The sequence below is a fragment of the Cetorhinus maximus genome, chromosome 11, assembly GCF_964194155.1.
Source record: "Cetorhinus maximus chromosome 11, sCetMax3.hap1.1, whole genome shotgun sequence".
Lineage (NCBI taxonomy): Eukaryota > Metazoa > Chordata > Chondrichthyes > Lamniformes > Cetorhinidae > Cetorhinus > Cetorhinus maximus.
In genome coordinates, this window is record NC_135889.1 from 56020102 (window position 1) to 56038482 (window position 18381).

The 18381-nt window shown below is 39.4% G+C and overlaps 1 protein-coding gene across 50 annotated transcripts in view; it reads left to right on the forward strand.

The window, feature by feature from the left end:
* Window positions 1-18381, forward strand: part of ttn.2 (titin, tandem duplicate 2) — a 694778-nt gene that overhangs the window by 574461 nt on the left and 101936 nt on the right. For all 50 annotated transcript variants that reach the window (XM_078552010.1, XM_078551990.1, XM_078551964.1 and 47 more), the window contains 20 exons: window positions 4652-4820; window positions 4912-5178; window positions 5272-5538; window positions 7042-7320; window positions 7411-7819; window positions 7918-8042; window positions 8131-8397; window positions 8504-8791; window positions 8904-9203; window positions 9307-9609; window positions 9702-9889; window positions 10982-11096; window positions 11211-11495; window positions 12180-12331; window positions 13271-13418; window positions 14434-14611; window positions 14699-14820; window positions 15471-15758; window positions 15855-16151; window positions 16262-16448. In XM_078552010.1, coding sequence (XP_078408136.1) covers window positions 4652-4820; window positions 4912-5178; window positions 5272-5538; window positions 7042-7320; window positions 7411-7819; window positions 7918-8042; window positions 8131-8397; window positions 8504-8791; window positions 8904-9203; window positions 9307-9609; window positions 9702-9889; window positions 10982-11096; window positions 11211-11495; window positions 12180-12331; window positions 13271-13418; window positions 14434-14611; window positions 14699-14820; window positions 15471-15758; window positions 15855-16151; window positions 16262-16448 — 4634 coding nt within the window. The remainder of the gene's footprint in view (window positions 1-4651; window positions 4821-4911; window positions 5179-5271; window positions 5539-7041; window positions 7321-7410; window positions 7820-7917; window positions 8043-8130; window positions 8398-8503; window positions 8792-8903; window positions 9204-9306; window positions 9610-9701; window positions 9890-10981; window positions 11097-11210; window positions 11496-12179; window positions 12332-13270; window positions 13419-14433; window positions 14612-14698; window positions 14821-15470; window positions 15759-15854; window positions 16152-16261; window positions 16449-18381) is intronic.

Below are 18381 nucleotides of genomic sequence, written 5' to 3' on the forward strand. Positions count from 1 at the left end.
AGTTAGCAGAAACCTTCCCTTTTAAGCATGTTCTGCTAGCAGAATTGCATGATTTTTTTTCCAGGAGTTTAACCAATCAATCAACATTTACCAATATTAGAATTTCTATTAGAACCTGTCGCATCTGTAAAATTAGGTGCTCCCTTTATTCCAAGCATTTATAACGAAATAATAAGAAGGAATTGGTTCCCTGATGCCCTTCAGAGAAGGAAACCTGAAATTCCCATCAGTCCCTATTCCACTCTCACAACATGTTGTTGACTCTCAATACACTCCGAAGTGACGTTACAAATCCTTTAATTGTAAAATAATCACAACAAAACAGTGCAATAAGAGAAATATAAAAAATATTTGCCTAGACCCAGTTAGCAGGTCAGGCCAAAACTCAGGCAACCCAAAACAGTCAAACCTGAAAAAAAACATTTTGCCAACCTCTGGGAACTGATGCTCAAGTTAGAAGAATGTCAACAGTTGTGTCAAGAAACAGCTGAACATTGCTGAGCTCAAAGAATCATACCTTTCAGTCAGCATTGCAGACTGCTGCATCACCATTACTTGGTATATCTTATCACACTTATTGAAGAGACCTACCAGAATAGAGGCTAATCGGGAACAGAAGCATAGTTGTGATGTTGCTGGACTGGTAATCCAGAGGCTTGGACTGATGTTCCAGAGCCATGGAGCTGGATTTCCCCAAAAGGGACAGAAAGCGGGCCCCAAACACGTGCATCAACCTAGGCAATGGAAACAAGAAAGGCACACCCTGCCCAGTCCTCCTCAATAACATCTGGAAACTTATACAAAAATTAGGAGAGCTATTCCACAGACTAGCCAAGCAACAGCCTGACATAGTCATGCTCAGAGACTCATCTCTTGCAGCCATTGTCCGAGACTCCTCCAACACCATCTATGGTTATGTCCTGTCCCACTTGCAGACCCATTAGAGGTAATGGAACAGTGGCATACAGTCTGTAGGGAGAAGCCCTGAGAGTCCTCATCATGGACTCCAGACTGGATTACATCAGGTCCAACATGGACAAGGAAACCTCCTGCTAATTACCACCTATTGCCCTCCCTCAGCTGAAGAATCAGTACTCCTCCATGTTGAACATCAATTGAAAAAAGCATTGAGGGTAGGAAGGGCACCGAATATAGCTAAGGATGTAACCTCGCCCTTGTCCCATTTCCTTTAAATTTTATAGCAGCTTATAATTTCCTCAGGGCATGGCAAAACAATTTAGAACCAAAGGATTACATAGAATTAAATAGTGCTGAATTTTACACTACAAGATCGGAAGCATTTCCCACTTTGCGGAGTGTATTACAGGGTGTGATGACCTTGGGCGCCGTTTACAATGTCAACATGCCTGTTTCTGATAAAATGGCAGGTGGGCGGGTCAAAAAGTTGGAAACCTGCCTGCATGATTTAAATATCAATTTAAAAAGCAATTCAGCTAATTAGCTACCCATCTCTCTTCAATAATACTATCAGAAGGCAAAAACCAGGGTGAGATTTACGACTGGTGGGGAATCCGTTTTTTTAAGGGCAAGCTTGTTTTGGCGGGTTTTAAAACTGCAGCTGAGACCAGAGTCTCAGCTTTGCAGTTCACACTCTATTAATTGCAGGGACTGATCATCTGAGTGGACAGAGGAACCTTTTGGATATTTTTCTTGAGGAGAACTCGCCTCTAATTCAGTGGGCTCTTTTGATGGATTATTTCCTGTCCATTACCCAGGGGTGAGGGGTGAAAAGTATCTGAGACAGATGGGGATTGTGGGCTCAGTTGGAGACACAACCTCCATGGCAATATTTAATAAATATACAGCTCCTCAATCCCAAAAGATGGGAGACATGCAGAATTTTAAAACTTCTGCTACCTATGAAATTTGACATGGTTGGCAGAAATTAGCTAAAATTTAAAATAAAAACAAAATGCTGGGAAATACTCAGAAGGCCTGGTAGCATCTATGGAGAGAGAAACAGAGTTAACGTTTTGAGTCCATATGACTTCTTCAGAGCTGAAGAGAGGTAGAAATGTAATGGGTTTTATACTGTTGAAGAGAGGGGATGAAGCAGTTGGAGCAAAATAGAAGCTCAGGGATAGGTGGGAGCTCAGGAGAGATTTGACAAATATGTCATTGACACAAGACAAAGGGAATGGTAATGGTAGTCTTAAAGACTAAGATAGGTGCTAATAGTGACATAGAGATCAGATAGCAGAATGTTTTAATAGCAAAACAAGGGTCAGCACTCTCTGAAAGCAAAACATAAGAACAAGTTACAGATTGACCTTGTTGGGGGTGGGGTGGGGGTTGGGAAAAAATATCAACATGGAGGACAAAGTTCATGGTCTGAATTTGTTGAACTCATTGTTGAGTGCATAAGGTTGTAAAGTGCCTAATCGGAGGATGAGGTCCTGTTCCTCTAGGTTGTTTTGGGGAACTGGAGGGATAGCACCTCATCTTCCATTTAGGTACTTTACAGCCTTCTGCACTTAACATTGAGTTCAAAAACTTCAGATCATGAACTCTGCCCTCCATTTTGATATCCTTTTCCCAACGCCTTCCCCCCACAGGGCTAGTCTGTAACTTGTTCTTATGTTTTGCTTTCAGGGAGCCAAGACCTTTGTTCTGCTATCAACACATTCTGCTGTCTGACCTTTATGTCACCATAAACACCTTCTTTAGTCTTTAACACTATCATTACCACTCCCTTTGTCTTGTATCCATGACATCTTTGTCAAATCTCTCCTGAGCTCCCATCTATCCCTGACCTCCCTGCTGAAGGTAAGCATGCAGGTGCAGCAGGCGGTAAAGAAGGCAAATGGTATGTTGGCCTTCATAGCCAGAGGATTCAAGTACAGGAACAGGGATGTCTTGCTGCAATTGTACAGGACCTTGGTGAGACCACACCTGGAATATTGTGTGCAGTTTTGGTCTCCTTATTGGAGGAAGGATGTACTTGCTATAGAGAAAGTGCAGCAAAGGTTTACCCGACTGATTCCTGGGATGGCGGGACTGACATATGAGGAGAGATTGAGTCAGTTAGGATTATATTCACTGGAGTTCAGAAGAATGAGGGGGGATCTCATAGAAACCTATAAAATTCTAACAGGACTAGACAGGGTAGATGCAGGAAGCATGTTCCCGATGGTGGGGTGTCCAGAACCAGGGGTCACAGTCTGAGGATACAGGGTAGACCATTTAGGACTGAGAAGAGCAGAAATTTCTTCACCCAGAGAGTGGTGAGCCTGTGGAATTCACTACCACAGAAAGTTGTTGAGGCCAAAACATTGTATGTTTTCAAGAAGGAGTTAGATATAGCTCTTGGGGCGAAAGGGATCAAAGGATATGGGGAGAAAGCGGGAGCAGGCTATTGAGTTGGATGATCAGCCATGATCATAATGAATAGCGGAGCAGACTCAAAAGGCCGATTGGCCTACTCCTGTTCCTTGTTTCTGTGTTTCTATTTTGCTCCACCTGCTCTATCCCTCTCTTCAACTGTATAAAACCAATCACATTTCTACCTCTCTTCAGCTCTGAAGAAGAGTCATATGGACTTGAAATGTTAACTCGGTGTGTCTCTCCACAGATGCTGCCAGACCTGCTGAGTTTTTGTAGCATTTTCTGTTTTTATTTCATATTTCCAGCATCCACAATATTTTCCTTTTAGCTAAAATTTAAATTGACTTACCTGACCAGACTAGAAGATGCACAAATCTTCACTATGTATAATAGATGCGCTCGAATAATCATCTGATAGGTCACCTGACACTGTCAAGTACCAGGGGGCCCTTTAAAATGCTGGCCATTACCTTGTTCCAGGTACCTGAAGCTTCTGAGACTGACATGCCCCCTCCAGCACTATGGCGGGATGACGGCCTGTAAGCTGCCTTTGCCTCTAATTCACGGCAATTAGCGTATTATTGGGCGTGCACAATGGTGGGCCCAGAAGTCAGAATGCTACCATCAGAGGAACCCGCCATCGGTGCACAACCGTATTATTCAGCACAGAAACACTCCTGTACCAGTGTTTATGCTCCATACAAACATCCTCCCACTCTATTTGGTTCATCTGATCCTCATCTCACCAGATCATATCCTTCTCTTCCTTTCTCCCTAGTAAACTTATCTGGTTTCCCTTTAACTGCATCTATGTTATTCAGATACTCCACTGCATAGACAGAAAAAATACATTCCCGCATACTGAAGTAGACAAGAAAGGCTCTTTGTGTTATCAGATATGACAAATAATAGTGTCTATCCAGGTCAATGATTATATTCCACAGAATGCGCCCAAATATACTTGAAAAAATTGAGCACATGGCCACATTCCTCTCTGTAAATGCAACACCCGTGCTTAATCAAAAGTTAACATGGTACTTGCTGTTATCTTACTAAGGAAATTCCAAGGACATGGGTACTTCTGCTTACACCAGTGTCTCTTTCAGCATAAATAACTCATAGCACCAGCACACTAGACTCCAACCTCCCATTATCAGATTTGCCAAACTCCCTTCTACCGAGTTATCTATTCTAATGTATTTTGAAAACAGTATCTTAAATATTTTGAACATGTTTCACATACTGTATTGAAAGGGATTTGTAAAATTATCCTGAGCAAGACATTATGGATTTTCTTTTATTTTAGGTTCGTTGGTTTAAAGATGGTGTTGAAGTAAGAAAAGGCAAGAAGTATGGCATTGTTGCTGAAGGCGTGGAGAGAATGCTTATCATTCACAAAAGCAGCTTTGATGATGAAGCTGAATATGAATGTGATGCAAGGACAGCCAAAACATCTGGATTGCTTACAGTTTTAGGTAATCAAACTATGCATAATTTTATCTATCAGAAACACATTTTAGATGTTATTGATCCATTTGTACTTATATATGATTCCATGTTTTGTAGAAGAGGATGCTGTCTTTACGAAGAACCTTGCCAATGTTGATGTTACTGAAGCAAATAGTATTAGACTAGTTTGTGAAGTTTCCAAACCAAATGCTGACGTAAGATGGTATAGGGGAGATACAGAGTTGCCTGAAATTGGTCGATATGAACAACTTACAGATGGCAGAAAGCGAATTTTAATAATTCAGAATGCCAACCTAGATGATGCTGGTGAATACAATTGCAGACTTCCAACTGCTCGGACTTCATGTGAACTGAAAGTTCATGGTATGTACTGTGGTCTATTCTGATATGAGTTTGTTTAGTACCTCCATGTCTTAATTTTACACAATATAATTTATCCTCTTAATTTTATTACAGAACTGGCAGCAGAGTTTATTTCTAGACCACAGAATCTGGAGGTAGTAGAAGGAGACAAAGCAGAGTTTGCCTGTTCAGTATCAAAAGACAACTATGAAGTGAAATGGTTTAAAGGTGACAAAGAGCTTAAAGCAGGTGATAAATATGAAATCATATCTGATGGCAAAAAACGAATGCTCATTGTCAAGGACTCCATATCAAATGATGAAGGAACTTATGCTGCCATGATTGGTACCTCAAAAGCACCAGCAGAACTGACAGTAATTGGTAGGTCATGTAAACTAAATTGCATGTGTACAAAAGCATTTACGGGAAATAGGAACATTGCATGTGCACAGTCAAATTACATTGAATATTGCTGAAAAGACAGACAAGTTGCTGAAGCTTTTTGTCTTGCATCCATCAGGACAAATGCAATAAATGCCAAATTTCAAACAATCGTTTGTCTTTCTTTTCAGCAATATTCAAGTATTATGCTGCCAAACAACTGTATCAAATTATATTATTTTAATTAAATTATTAAAAAGAAAAATATATAACTGGACATTTTAAATCCCATCATCTTGCAAAAATGGGAGCAGTAAGAATGGGGATGGTGCACATAGTGCTCTGTTCACACGCTCTACCATTTCTCCAGGCTTCCTGCTGGGTATCTGTGGCACATGTCTAAATCAGGCAGAAGCCACGTTAGTCTAAATAAATCAGTGTACTATTTCCTATGGGGTCTGGTTAGCCCAACTGGCTAGATGACTAGAGTGTAGTTCAGCACGGATTCGGTTCCCATTCCACCTGAGGCACACTTGGAACCTGCACCTCGCCCTACTCCTGAGAGCGGAAGGCAATGGCAAACCACCAATGACAAAATGTACCAAGAAAATGGCTCAGGATGAAGCATCAGCAGACAAGGACCTGCCTTTGGGCAGAGCACATGTCATGACAATTTCCTACATAGGACCCTGATGCCATTTTAACCGCCTGCTGACACAGCCATGGATGCTCCATTCAACTCTGTTCTGCAGTACAGCAGAAGATGGCCAATATTTATTTTTGTGGGGCAAAGATACTCCCCCAGACTCTACAAGAATAATGAGGGTCGCTATCCCCCCAAGGTTCCTCTCCACCTTACCCTACCTTTTGCCAGCCTGCTAACTATTTAGAGACCCAGACTTGGTAAGCTGCATTGGGATGGCCATTTAAGGCTTGCAAGTCACTGCATACATCTTAATGAAATTCAGCCCGGAAATGGGCACTAACAGATGGTCATCTGGCAGATTTCTAAAAGCAGCCGTCGATGTAAAATTCCCAGTGTGTTAAAACATTCTTTAAGGTGTTCTTTTCCTTGACTGTCAGATAATAATTCAAGAATTTGCAAATATCTGGTGGAAACAAGTCTTTTTTGATTTTAAAATGCAATTCAGAGTTATATTAATGCTACACATCCAAGTGTTTTTGGTTCCCTTTCTGAGATTTTCAGGTATCTGCAAATGGGAGTTAAGGGCTAAGGTAAACAGGGGATTGTTAGTAGAGTGTGCTATTCTTTTGTCTTCTTTAGAGTAGAAAATCAGTTTCAGGCTTATGAACATTGAATGCCACCCACCCAAGCCCAAGGCCCTAAGTAAGGGAATGTCACTTCAATTATCGGTGTATCCCACCCCTAATATTAACATTGTAGGAAAAATTGTTTCTCCCAAATAGATAACTTCATGCAGAAGTATTTGGACTTAAACTAAATTATTTTATTGTTTTGAATAAACTTGTTTTCCTTTTCAGAACGTCTTAGGATAATAACTCCCATCAAAGACCAGCTGGCCACAGAAGGACAAGAAATTGTATTTAATTGTGAAGTTAACACTGAAGGTGCCAGAGCAAAATGGTTTAGAGATGAAGAATCTATCTTTGATAGTCCAAGATATATCATGCTCCAGAAAAATTTAGTCTTTACCCTCAGAGTCAGAGATTCACAAAAGGAGGATCAAGGAATGTACTTAATTGCACTAACAAATAATAGAGGAGAACATGCACAATGTTCAGCAACATTAGAAGTACAAGGTAAATACTTTATCTTAAATGTTAAACAGCTGCACACGCATTATGCAAGTAAAGTGGTATAAGTATTAAATAACTTTTTAATCCATGCAGAGGAAGAACTGAAAATCATTGAACCTCTTGAAGATTGTGAAACAATGGAGAAGAAATCTGTCACCTTCTGCTGCAAAGTGAACCGTGAAAATGTCACTCTAAAATGGATGAAAAATGGGGAGGAAGTCACATTTGACAATCAACTTCTGTACAAAATTGACAAGAAAAAACATTCTCTTATAATTAGAAACTGTGCATTCAAAGATGAAGGTGAATACACTGTAATTGCTGGACACGACAAATCAGTTGCTGAACTTCTTATCACAGAAGCACCAACAGATTTCATAGAACATATTCAAGATCAGACTGTCATTGAGTTTGAAGATGCAATCTTTTCATGCCAACTATCTAAAGAAAAAGCTGCTGTGAAATGGTACAGGAATGGCAGAGAACTCAGGGAAAGCAAAAAGTATGTTTTATTTTAATTTTTGTTAAAACAATATCTTGTCATTCATAAGAGTTTCATATATAACATACATATCATTCGTAATATTGTTACATTGTCAGGTATCAGTTTGAAAAAGATGGTAGTTTGCACAGACTTATTATAAGGGAATGTCGACCGGAAGATGAACGTGAATATTCCTGTGGTGTTGAAGACAGACGTTCAAGGGCTAGACTGTTTGTTGAAGGCAAGTACTGATTTAGAAAAACAAGCATACCACAACAATTTTAAAAATTCAGGAAATTCAGGGCCAATTATTATTTTTCTCCTTCCAGAAATCCCAGTTGAGATCATCAGACCGCCACAAGATATTTTTGAAGCTCCAGAATCAGATGTTATTTTTGAAGCTGAATTGAACAAAGATAAAGTCGAAGTCAAATGGCTCAGAAACAATATGATAATTGTTCAGGGTGATAAACATCAAATGATGAGTGAAGGAAAGGTTCATCGGTTGCAGGTTTGTAACATTAAACCACGCGATCAGGGCGGATACAGATTCATTGCCAAGGATAAAGATGCAAGAGCTAAATTGGAACTTGCAGGTAAGTTAGTTTGAATTCTTTGAATGTTCTTGAGGAATATTTTCTATCGCTATTAACAGCTCTGAAGATTTGACATATTCTTGACTTGTGGACCTTCTCATTGTAGCGGTACCAATAATCAAGGTGACAGATCTGAACCTTGTGATTGATGCTGGAAAACCGTTCACAATGACACTTCCATATGACGCTTACCCACGCGGTGAAGCTGAATGGTTCAGGGAAGACAGTACTACTTCTGAATATGTCAGCCTGCCCAAACAGAACATTGACACAACTGCAGAAATCACTAGTTATACACTTTTTGATCCAAAGAGGAATGACAGAGGAAGATACAAGATTGTGATTGAGAATAAACATGGAAAGGGTGAAGCATATATAAATTTGGATGTTATTGGTAAGTATTCTTTGTTACACATATATTCTATAACTGTGGTATTATGAAAACTATTTTAAAATATCTTCCAAAATGTGATTTCTAAAAAAATATCATCTCTGTCAATATACAGATGTGCCTGGCCCAATCCAGAATTTGAAAATAATAGACACTTGTGATGGCGAGGTCAGCCTTGCTTGGGATGAGCCTGAGACTGATGGTGGTAGCAAAGTCCTTGGATATGTTATAGAACGACGTGATGTAATGCGCAAAACTTGGACTTTAGCCACTGAACATGCTGACAATACTGAATTTACAGTGACTGGCCTCCAAAAAGGCATAGAGTATCTATTCCGTGTCAGTGCAAGGAACAGAATAGGTACAGGTGAACCTGTGGAAACTGATATACCTGTTGAAGCTAAAAATAAGTTTAGTAAGTATCAGATCATTTTCATTCACTAGTTTAAATTATGAATTCCAAATAATTCCTATGGGTCAGTGTCTCAAAATAAAAATGTTATGACTTTTTCTAACAGATGTACCTGATGCACCACTGAATGTCCAAGTGAAAGATGTGAACAAATTTGGTGCCACCATTACATGGGAGCCTCCAGAATATGATGGTGGAGCAGAAATCACGAACTACGTTGTTGAGTTACGTGACAGAACCTCTGTCAAATGGGAACCAGTTATGACTACCAGAGCAGATGAACTCACTGCTCAGCTGAATGATGTAGTAGAAAACAAAGAATATATATTCCGTGTCAGAGCAGAAAACAAAGCAGGAGTAGGAAAACCAAGTGCAGCTTCACATCCTGTGAAGATTATGGATCCAATATGTTAGTATCTGATCAGAAATATGTGTATTTGTAGTAAATGTTCTTCACTTTTTAATTTTATATATTCACTAATTGATTTCTCCTTTTTTCAGTCAAGCCAAGTCCACCCATTGAATTTGCCTATTCAAAGCAAACCAAAGAATCTCTGCAGCTGAAATGGGAACCTCCTTTAAAGGATGGAGGAAGTCCAATACAGGGCTACATTATTGAATTATGTGAAGAAGGCACAGATAAGTGGACTCCCTGCAATATAAGACTTGTTCCTGAAACAACATTCAAGGTTATTATCTCTAATGTATTTATTTGTTAAACATATCAGTGCTGACTTAGTAAGAGCTGGAGGCAGCTGCTCTCCCAGTGATAATTTTAGGGGTGCAATTCACCCACAATCCATCATCAAGTCACAGATAGATTGTCAGTTCTTAGTAAAAACTGGTTCCTTGGCAGCTATTCTTCCTGGACTTCTGATGTGCTAAGTGACATTCATGAAGTAGAGTTTCAAGCAGGAGATATTAATCAACTTTTCATTTAATTCACAACGTGAAGTACACCTATTTGTGAATGTAAAGCACATGGTAACAGTAACATTCGATGTAGCGTTGGACTCACTGATAAGTCACATGGATAGGGAGGAATCAGGGACATGCTTTGTCTTTACACGATTGTGCATAGAAACTTACCTAGAGAACATTTGCTTTGTTTTCAGTTTTGCTGGGTCATATGGAGAGTTTAAAAAGAAATGGTTCTTGAGTTCTGAACAACACTGTTGATAATTATTTTTTGCCCAGCCTGGTTGCCATGAGGGCATTGAATCAACTACATAGTGTAGGATTGGAGTGACATGTAGGCCAGACCAAGTAGGGGTTGCAGGTTTCCAGATATTGGAAGATGAGGTTAAGTTTCTGAAATCATTTTTTTCAGGAATGAAGATTTGCAGGATTTTCTGTAGGATAGGATGTAGGTCAAAAAATTCTGAATGAGTTGAAGTTCGTCAAGCATGGACTTAAGTGAAGAAAGCATTAGAGAAATTAAGCCATGAGGTGTTGAAGGTATTCACAACAATTTCATTAGTGATAGGGGATTATAAGTTAAACAAGATGGAAATTAGGCTGTCGATTCCAACTGGGGGCGAGTGGATGGTGACATGGGCAAAGAGTTGGATATTGATGACTTTTAAAGAGAGAATGGGACTATGGAGATGGTGAAGAAAGTTAAAAGGAATCAAGGATATGATGAGTTTCGATAGATATTTATTGTTTTGACTCTAAAACATTTGTAACCTCATACTTGCTGATGGTTGGGGAAAATGTACTGAGAATACTAGTAATTATTTTTTTGATATTGCATCTGCTTTTATTTTTTGTCATTACAGGTTACTGGTCTAAAACAAGGAGTGAAATATTATTATAGGGTATCTGCTGAAAATGCAGCAGGTGTTTCAGATCCAGCTGATGCTCTTGGCCCACTAACAGCTGATGATCCTCATGGTAATGGATGTCCTTTTCTAAATATGAATATATTAAAGGCTATGAAACTGAGTTTCTTTTTAAAATACAATAATTTGTATAACTTTTCAAGACTGATTGTATTTTCTCTTTTAGTGGCTCCTTCCCTTGACTTGAGAGCATTCAAAGACGTCCTTGAGGTCATTGTTCCAGAAACACTTAAGATTCGCATCCCTATCACTGGCTACCCTGTACCCACAGCAAAATGGGCTGTTGACGAAAAACCTCTTGAAAGTAATGATCGTGTGAAGATGGAAACAACTGCTGTATATACGCAACTGGTCATTTCTCCCAGTGAGCGTCCTGATAAGGGACTATATAAATTGACACTGGAAAATGATGTGTCATCTGTCACAGGAGAAATTGATGTGAACGTAATTGGTAAGTATCTGAATATTTTCTGAAAATGTTTTTATTTAATCGTTTCCAGATGATTCTACAGTAGCTTGCATTTATGTATCATTTTTAACATTGAAAACATCCCAATACACTTAACAGAGACAGGAAGAAAATTAATATATTATATAGGCATGTGCCGAGCCTTCAACATGAAAGTTAGGAAAAGTAACTAAAAATGTAATTAAAGGGATGAGTTTTGCGAAGGTTTTAAAGATTGAAAAAGAAGCAGGGAGTAGAAAAGATTTAAGGAAGGCATTTCAGAGTATAGCCAAACTACCTGAAGGTGCTGAAAGCAATGGTGGACTAAAGGGAGAGATACAAAAGGTCAGAGAAGAGTGTATAGAGGGTGAGGGATGGAAAACTGGTATAAAGAGATAATGGAAAGAGTCCAGAAGTGACAACAGTATAGCTAAGGAATTTAACAGCAATAAGATAAGCATGGAGATAGGCAATATTGAAGAGTAGAATCAAGTCGTCTTGTTGGCATCATAAGGATGGATGCCAGTTTGAAGCTCAGCTCCTGATCAAATGTGACACTGTGGCTTTGCACAGCCAAAGTGGCTTGAGAGGGGAAAGGAATCAGTAACAAGGAAGGTAGTTTATGACATGGGCATAAAACAACAAAATTATAAGATATTTAATTTTTTTATTGTTTTAACTTCCCAGAACGCCCAAGTGCACCAAAAGACTTTAAAGTGTCAGAAATTGGTAGAAGTACAGTACATTTGATATGGGAGCTACCAGATAATGATGGTGGAAGTCCATTGATTGGATATCTTATTGAAAAACGTGAAGTTAATCGCAAGACTTGGGTCAAAGTAAGTTATGAACCATACTGATCTAATTTTACATTTGATATAAACCACAAATATCAAACTAGTAGTTCAAAATTGTCATCTATGTTCATTAAAGTTACTAATTTAGACTGGAAACAAAGTAATTGTTGCCTCCCTGGACAAATGATTTTTGTAAGTTTAAAAAGTTCACAGAAATACTGAAGGTAACAAACAAGAATAGAGCAATTTAGATGTCAGATCCATTATTACTATGCCAGATATATGCAACTAAATATAGAGGTCAATCCTATGTCAGTAACTTTCTGCATATTAAGCATTCAGTGCAGATTTCAGTATTGTTATTCAAATTCATATGCAGATTTTCTGTTTTCTTCCTGAGTCCTTGTGTTACCTTTCCCCTGCCAAATCTTCTTCAAAGCTCCTTGGGAATATGTATTTCCCACAGCAGGGTCTATGCCCCTTTAAGTTTGTCTAGGGATTTCAGGGGTTCTTCATGAGGGCAGTGCTGAGCCTATACTTACTGTCATCAGAGGATCAAGTCAGCCATGGAAATGATGCGGGTGTTACCAGCCCACTTACCTCATTTTCTTCTCCATCTGATGGAAAGGTGCCTGATAAAGCTGGCTTGGACTCCCCCACTGAAATTAAAGGGATTCAGGCAGCAAAACATGTGAAACCAGGAAAGGTAAATGCTATTTGTCTTTTCCTTCCTCTCATTGGATCTTTGGCCTGGAACCCTTCTTATGGCTGTTCACCAATGGCTTCTCCAGGGGCCAATGCTAGGTCTGCAGCTATTTTGATATATTATGAAGCTACCTGGCAATCAATGGTTCTTCAACCTATTATACATAATCCAAGGAGGTAGAAAGTGGGATTTGGCTGTGTTTAAGGAAGAGTGGCAATATTTTTATATGTTAAGCTTATTAACGTCACTGGATCATCATATTCTGTGATTTCTAGGTTATTGAGCGAGTGCAAGATTTAGAATTTACTGTCCCTGACCTCTTCCAAGGAAGAGACTACCTATTTAGAGTTTCAGCCTGTAACAAATGTGGTCCAGGGAAACCTGCATATATTGATGAACCTGTTAATGTATCTACACCAGCAAGTAAGTATTTAATTTTGTTAATCACTTACATTGAATCTTAGGATACTTCCTTTGTAAATAAAGCCAAATAGATCTGTTTGGTTTATTTTTAAATGTATGCAGCTCAGTTTCTCTAAATATTTCATAGCGTTCCACTACTTACATGCTAAAATATATTGTGTTGATAAATTAATAGGGAAACAAATAGCTTTTCAAGCCGAGATCTTTCCAGGAGTGATTTAGCAAACAGTTTCATAGATTGACTCTAAGAGCTAATATGTAATTTAAGCTGAGCATGTTTCCTTATCCACTTTCTTAATGTATTCCCGCTGGGATCATTTGTGAATTTCCTCTGGTGGGCATCAGTTACTGTCCCTTTCCAGGACCACAGTGGGAAAAGTACCAGGGAGAAAACAGAGCTCCTCAGTGGAGGGAATTGAACTTCTTCAGAGTTCTTCTCTTCTTCCATTATGGACCCCCTTCCCTTCTTGTTTAGGTCTCAGTCACTGTTGAGGTCTACCACGAAGCCAGTCTTCTAATCCTCGAGGTACTTCTGTGCTTTTTACAGTCTCATGTGCTGTGCAAGTAATCCTGCCATGAACTGCCATAATCTGACTTGTGAAATTAGTTTGGGGTTTTGGTGGTGACGATGGATAGAACAGAAGTCATGCCCCATTAGAACACTGACACTAGAAGAACAACTCCACCCTTTGGCTGATATTTTCCAGCCCCACCCGCCGCTGGGATCTTCTAGTCCTGCAAAAAGCCAATGAACCTTTGGCTGGCCTACCCCATCCCCCGTGACGGGTCCCGCCTTTATCTCCCTATTGTGACTCGCATCCTTTAATCCTTCCAATCCCTATATATTTCACGAAATTAGAGAATTGAATGTCATCTGCATTTAACCATTTGGGCTGCATTAGCATCAGATTTAACTGATTTGGACCCGAAGAAGGAAATTTGTCTTAAGTATGTTTAATTAGTTTTTAAAAATTTTTGAACTGAAGACTTTAATTTGTAATTCTGTACTTCACAGCTGTTCCAGATCCACCAGAAAATGTCAGATGGAGGAATCCATCTGCCAAAGGAATCTTCCTTACATGGGAGCCACCAAAATATGATGGAGGCTCAAAAATTAAAGGATATATAGTAGAAAAGTGTCAACGTAGTGCTGAAAAGTGGGAGGCATGTGGAGACCCAGTTAATGAATTGAAGTAAGTTTATATACCTAATTTTCTAATGTTTTCTATGTTTTAAATAGTACACAGTAATTGCTAAAACTGATTATTTATGTTAAATAGGATGGAAGTAACCAATCTCAATGAAGGGGAATGGTATTCATACCGTGTTAAAGCTTTGAACAGACAAGGTGCCAGCAGGCCAAGTAAACCCACAGATGATATACAAGCAATTGATCCAAAAGGTATTGATCTAAATATAATTTTCCAAAGATGTATTATTTTACCAAGTTTAAGCTTTATTAATATATTTCAATTCTATTAAAAAATGTAGACAGGTTTATTTCATAAATATGCACATTGTGTTAAACATTGTCACTGTTGCAAGTTCAATCGAACTCTGTAAAAATAGAATATATTGTTAGTTATTCAGTAACATACTGTAATACAATACAGCTGAGATATATTGATAAACTTAGTGAGTTAATGCAACTAGCACAGGGTCTTAGTGGAAATTCTAATTTCCCCATTAATTCTTATTAATAATTGGGAACTTGAAAGAGGTACAAATCAGGTATGCAGTTTTCAATATAAAAGAAAAATACTGCAGATGCTGGAAATCTGAAACAAAAACAGAAAATGAGAAACAGAGACTCTGAAGGAGGGTCATACGGACTCGAAACATTGATTTTATTTTTCTCTCTCCACAGATGCTGTCAAACCTGCTGAGTTTTTCCAACATTTTCTGTTTTTGATGCAGTTTTCAATGCCAGATAGTCTTGTCAAATGTGGCTTCACATTGGGACTAGAGCTTTACTAAATTTAACCTATATTTTCCCTTTAAAATACATGATTTTTGGACTAAATTAATAACATGTATTTTTTTTTCCAACAGAGACTCCAGAGATTAATCTTGATGTTAAACTGCTTGCTGGCATTACTGAGAAGGCTGGGACAAAGATTGAGCTCCCAGCTTTTATCTTTGGCAAACCTACTCCAAGAATTACATGGACAAAAGCTGATCACCTTTTGAGGCCTGACGACAGACTAACTATTGACACAAAACCTGATAGTTCCACTGTGACAATCTTAAATACCACAAGGAGTGACAGTGGTCCCTACATCATTGAAGCAGTAAACACTAGTGGCCGTGCCACTGCTGTTGTTGAAGTCAATATTCTAGGTAGTTCAACTGTGAAGATGCTCTTTATAAACTTTTATAAATCTTGAAATAAATAAATTCTCTCAAACACGTACTGACTATTTCTTTTGTTTACAGACAAACCTGGGCCACCAGCTGCATTTGATATCACTGATATTACAAATGAAACCTGCAAGTTGACATGGAATCCACCTAAAGATGATGGTGGTTCACGCATTACAAATTATATTGTGGAATGTAAGGCAGGAACTAGTGAAATATGGAACAAACTCTCATCTACTGTCAAAGAAACCAGATTCAAGGCAACGCACCTCACACCATTAAAAGAATATGTATTTAGAATTAGTGCTGAAAACATGTATGGCATTGGAGAACCATCTCAGCATGCTCCAATTATAGCTAAATATGCTTTTGGTAAGGAAAATCTGATTGTGTACATTATAATTGTAACATTTGTTACATAATTTGTACATAATATACCATTTTGATTTTTAAAAACCCATGAAAATATGATTGTATATTAGATCCACCTGGTCCTCCAACACGTCTACAAGGTTCAGATATTGCTAAGGATTCGCTGACATTGGCATGGTACGAACCAGATGAAGATGGTGGCAGCCCAATCACTGGATATTTTGTTGAAAGATATGATCCAGACACTGACAAATGGATTAGGTGCAACAAGATACCTACCAAAGACACAAACTTCAGGTATTTATGACAATGATGATTTATACATGAGCAAAGTATTGAAAAGCTCAACAATAAGTTATGATAACTGTGATATCCATAATAATGATTTGATTAGAACTAGTTAACTTCCCATGGCATTTCTCTTGGTGAAACTTAAAAAAACTCTCTTTCTGTAATGGGCTTTTGTTTGTTTCAAATGTCTTTCTCTCTCCATTTCAATACACATGGTTTGTGTATGGTCCCTAATTTAAAGTCAGGGGGTGGGGTGGCGGATGGCGCAAGATACATGTGGGAGAAATCTTACTGACGGGAGCACATTACCATGAATTTTCCTGGTCACTTGACCAAATCCACTACCTGGCCACTGGGCAGAAACTGGAATTCAGTACTTGGCCTCCTGTTCCTCATGGCCCACATGAAAACATGAAATTGAACTTAATTACTTACCTGTCCAGCCCTCTTCTAACTGTGACCTATCTTCCAGGAGTTCTGGCTTGATGGAGAAGCCACCACTGTTTCCTCGTTCAGGCCTCCAATTAATAGTGCACTCAGACTGCTTATTTAAAGAAAGATACTGTTTCCTTCCTGCCAGTGTGCTGTCCCTTGCTGAAAATAGCAGGTTAACATCAAGAAATGCAGAAAACAGCAGGATTAGAATTTTTAGGTGACTGCCCTCATTTTAACTGCCAGCTCCCTGCCAGGAGTTAACATTGGAATCAAGACCTCTGTTTGACCCTGACACAAATTCTCCCTTTTTCTAGAATTCCTGTCTCTTCCTTCCTCTGTATATTTCCTACTCCCTTTGTACATCACACAAACAGGGCGGAATCTTCTTGAGATGTGGGGGTCTCGCCTGCCGCTGGAGAGCTGGCAAGAGACCTGCGCTGCCCCTTTTCTGGAAGGCCTGCTGAACCACACGCCAATCAGGCAGTGGTGAGGACAGTGGTGGGCCTTTCACTGGAATCAAGACCCCAGGGGCGGATGTCTTGTGTACCAAGAGCTGCCAGTCAATCAGAGCTCTTGTGCTCAGCAACGCCACTGGGGATTCAGTGGCTGTTGCTGGAAGAACAGGCACTGGAGTCCAAGGATTGCAGAGTGGCCCAGGCTATAGGTAAATAATGTGGTGGGGGAGGGGTTGGTTTCGCAGGGTGGGGGTCACAGTGAGAGAGGCGCAGTGGTGTGGCTATCAGCAGGCCCCCCTCTTCCTGATGTCCAGACCCTCAATCAAGCTTTGAGTGCATTTGATCGAGGGACTGGCCACAGTCTTTAAATGTTTCTCTCTTTCTCTTTTTAAGAATTTAATAAAATCTGGAAAGAGAAAAAATATTTGGGGCATCCTGTCTGCTCTATCCAGAGTGAATGTGTGATTATAGCATCATGGACTACTCTCCCACACAAATTGTTTGATCACCCGCTTTAAGAACTGCTTCAACACATGGGCAGCAGCCTAGCCGAGCAAATTACTCATTCATTATAGAACCTGCCCAATTTTAGGTTAGTTGATCTTAATGAAATGAGAATTGGGCCACCAGTTCTATAAAGGAAAGGCAGATCACTCCACCAGGTTACCTCCCATGTGATAAAGATGAAAATTAGCACTACTGAGTTCCTTGCTCTACCTCTCTGAAAAGAAGAAACAAGCTTCCATTTATATAGCATCTGTAACTTAATAAAGCAACAATATTGATATTACTATTGCCCTCCTTCACAGACAGGGCCAGAAAACAGAGGCAGGATGGCTAAGGAGAAAAGGAGACTGAGCTGCAGAGAGTGGTTGGGAAAATGGGTCATGCACGCATCCTCCCCTTTGTCCCTGCTGATCTTCACTGTCTCCCTGTCTGACATTCATCTCAACATATCCTTGTTTTCAAATCACTCCATCGCCTCATCCCTTCCTATACCTGCAGCGTCCTCCACCCCTACAAACCTTCACCATTCTGCACTCCTCTAA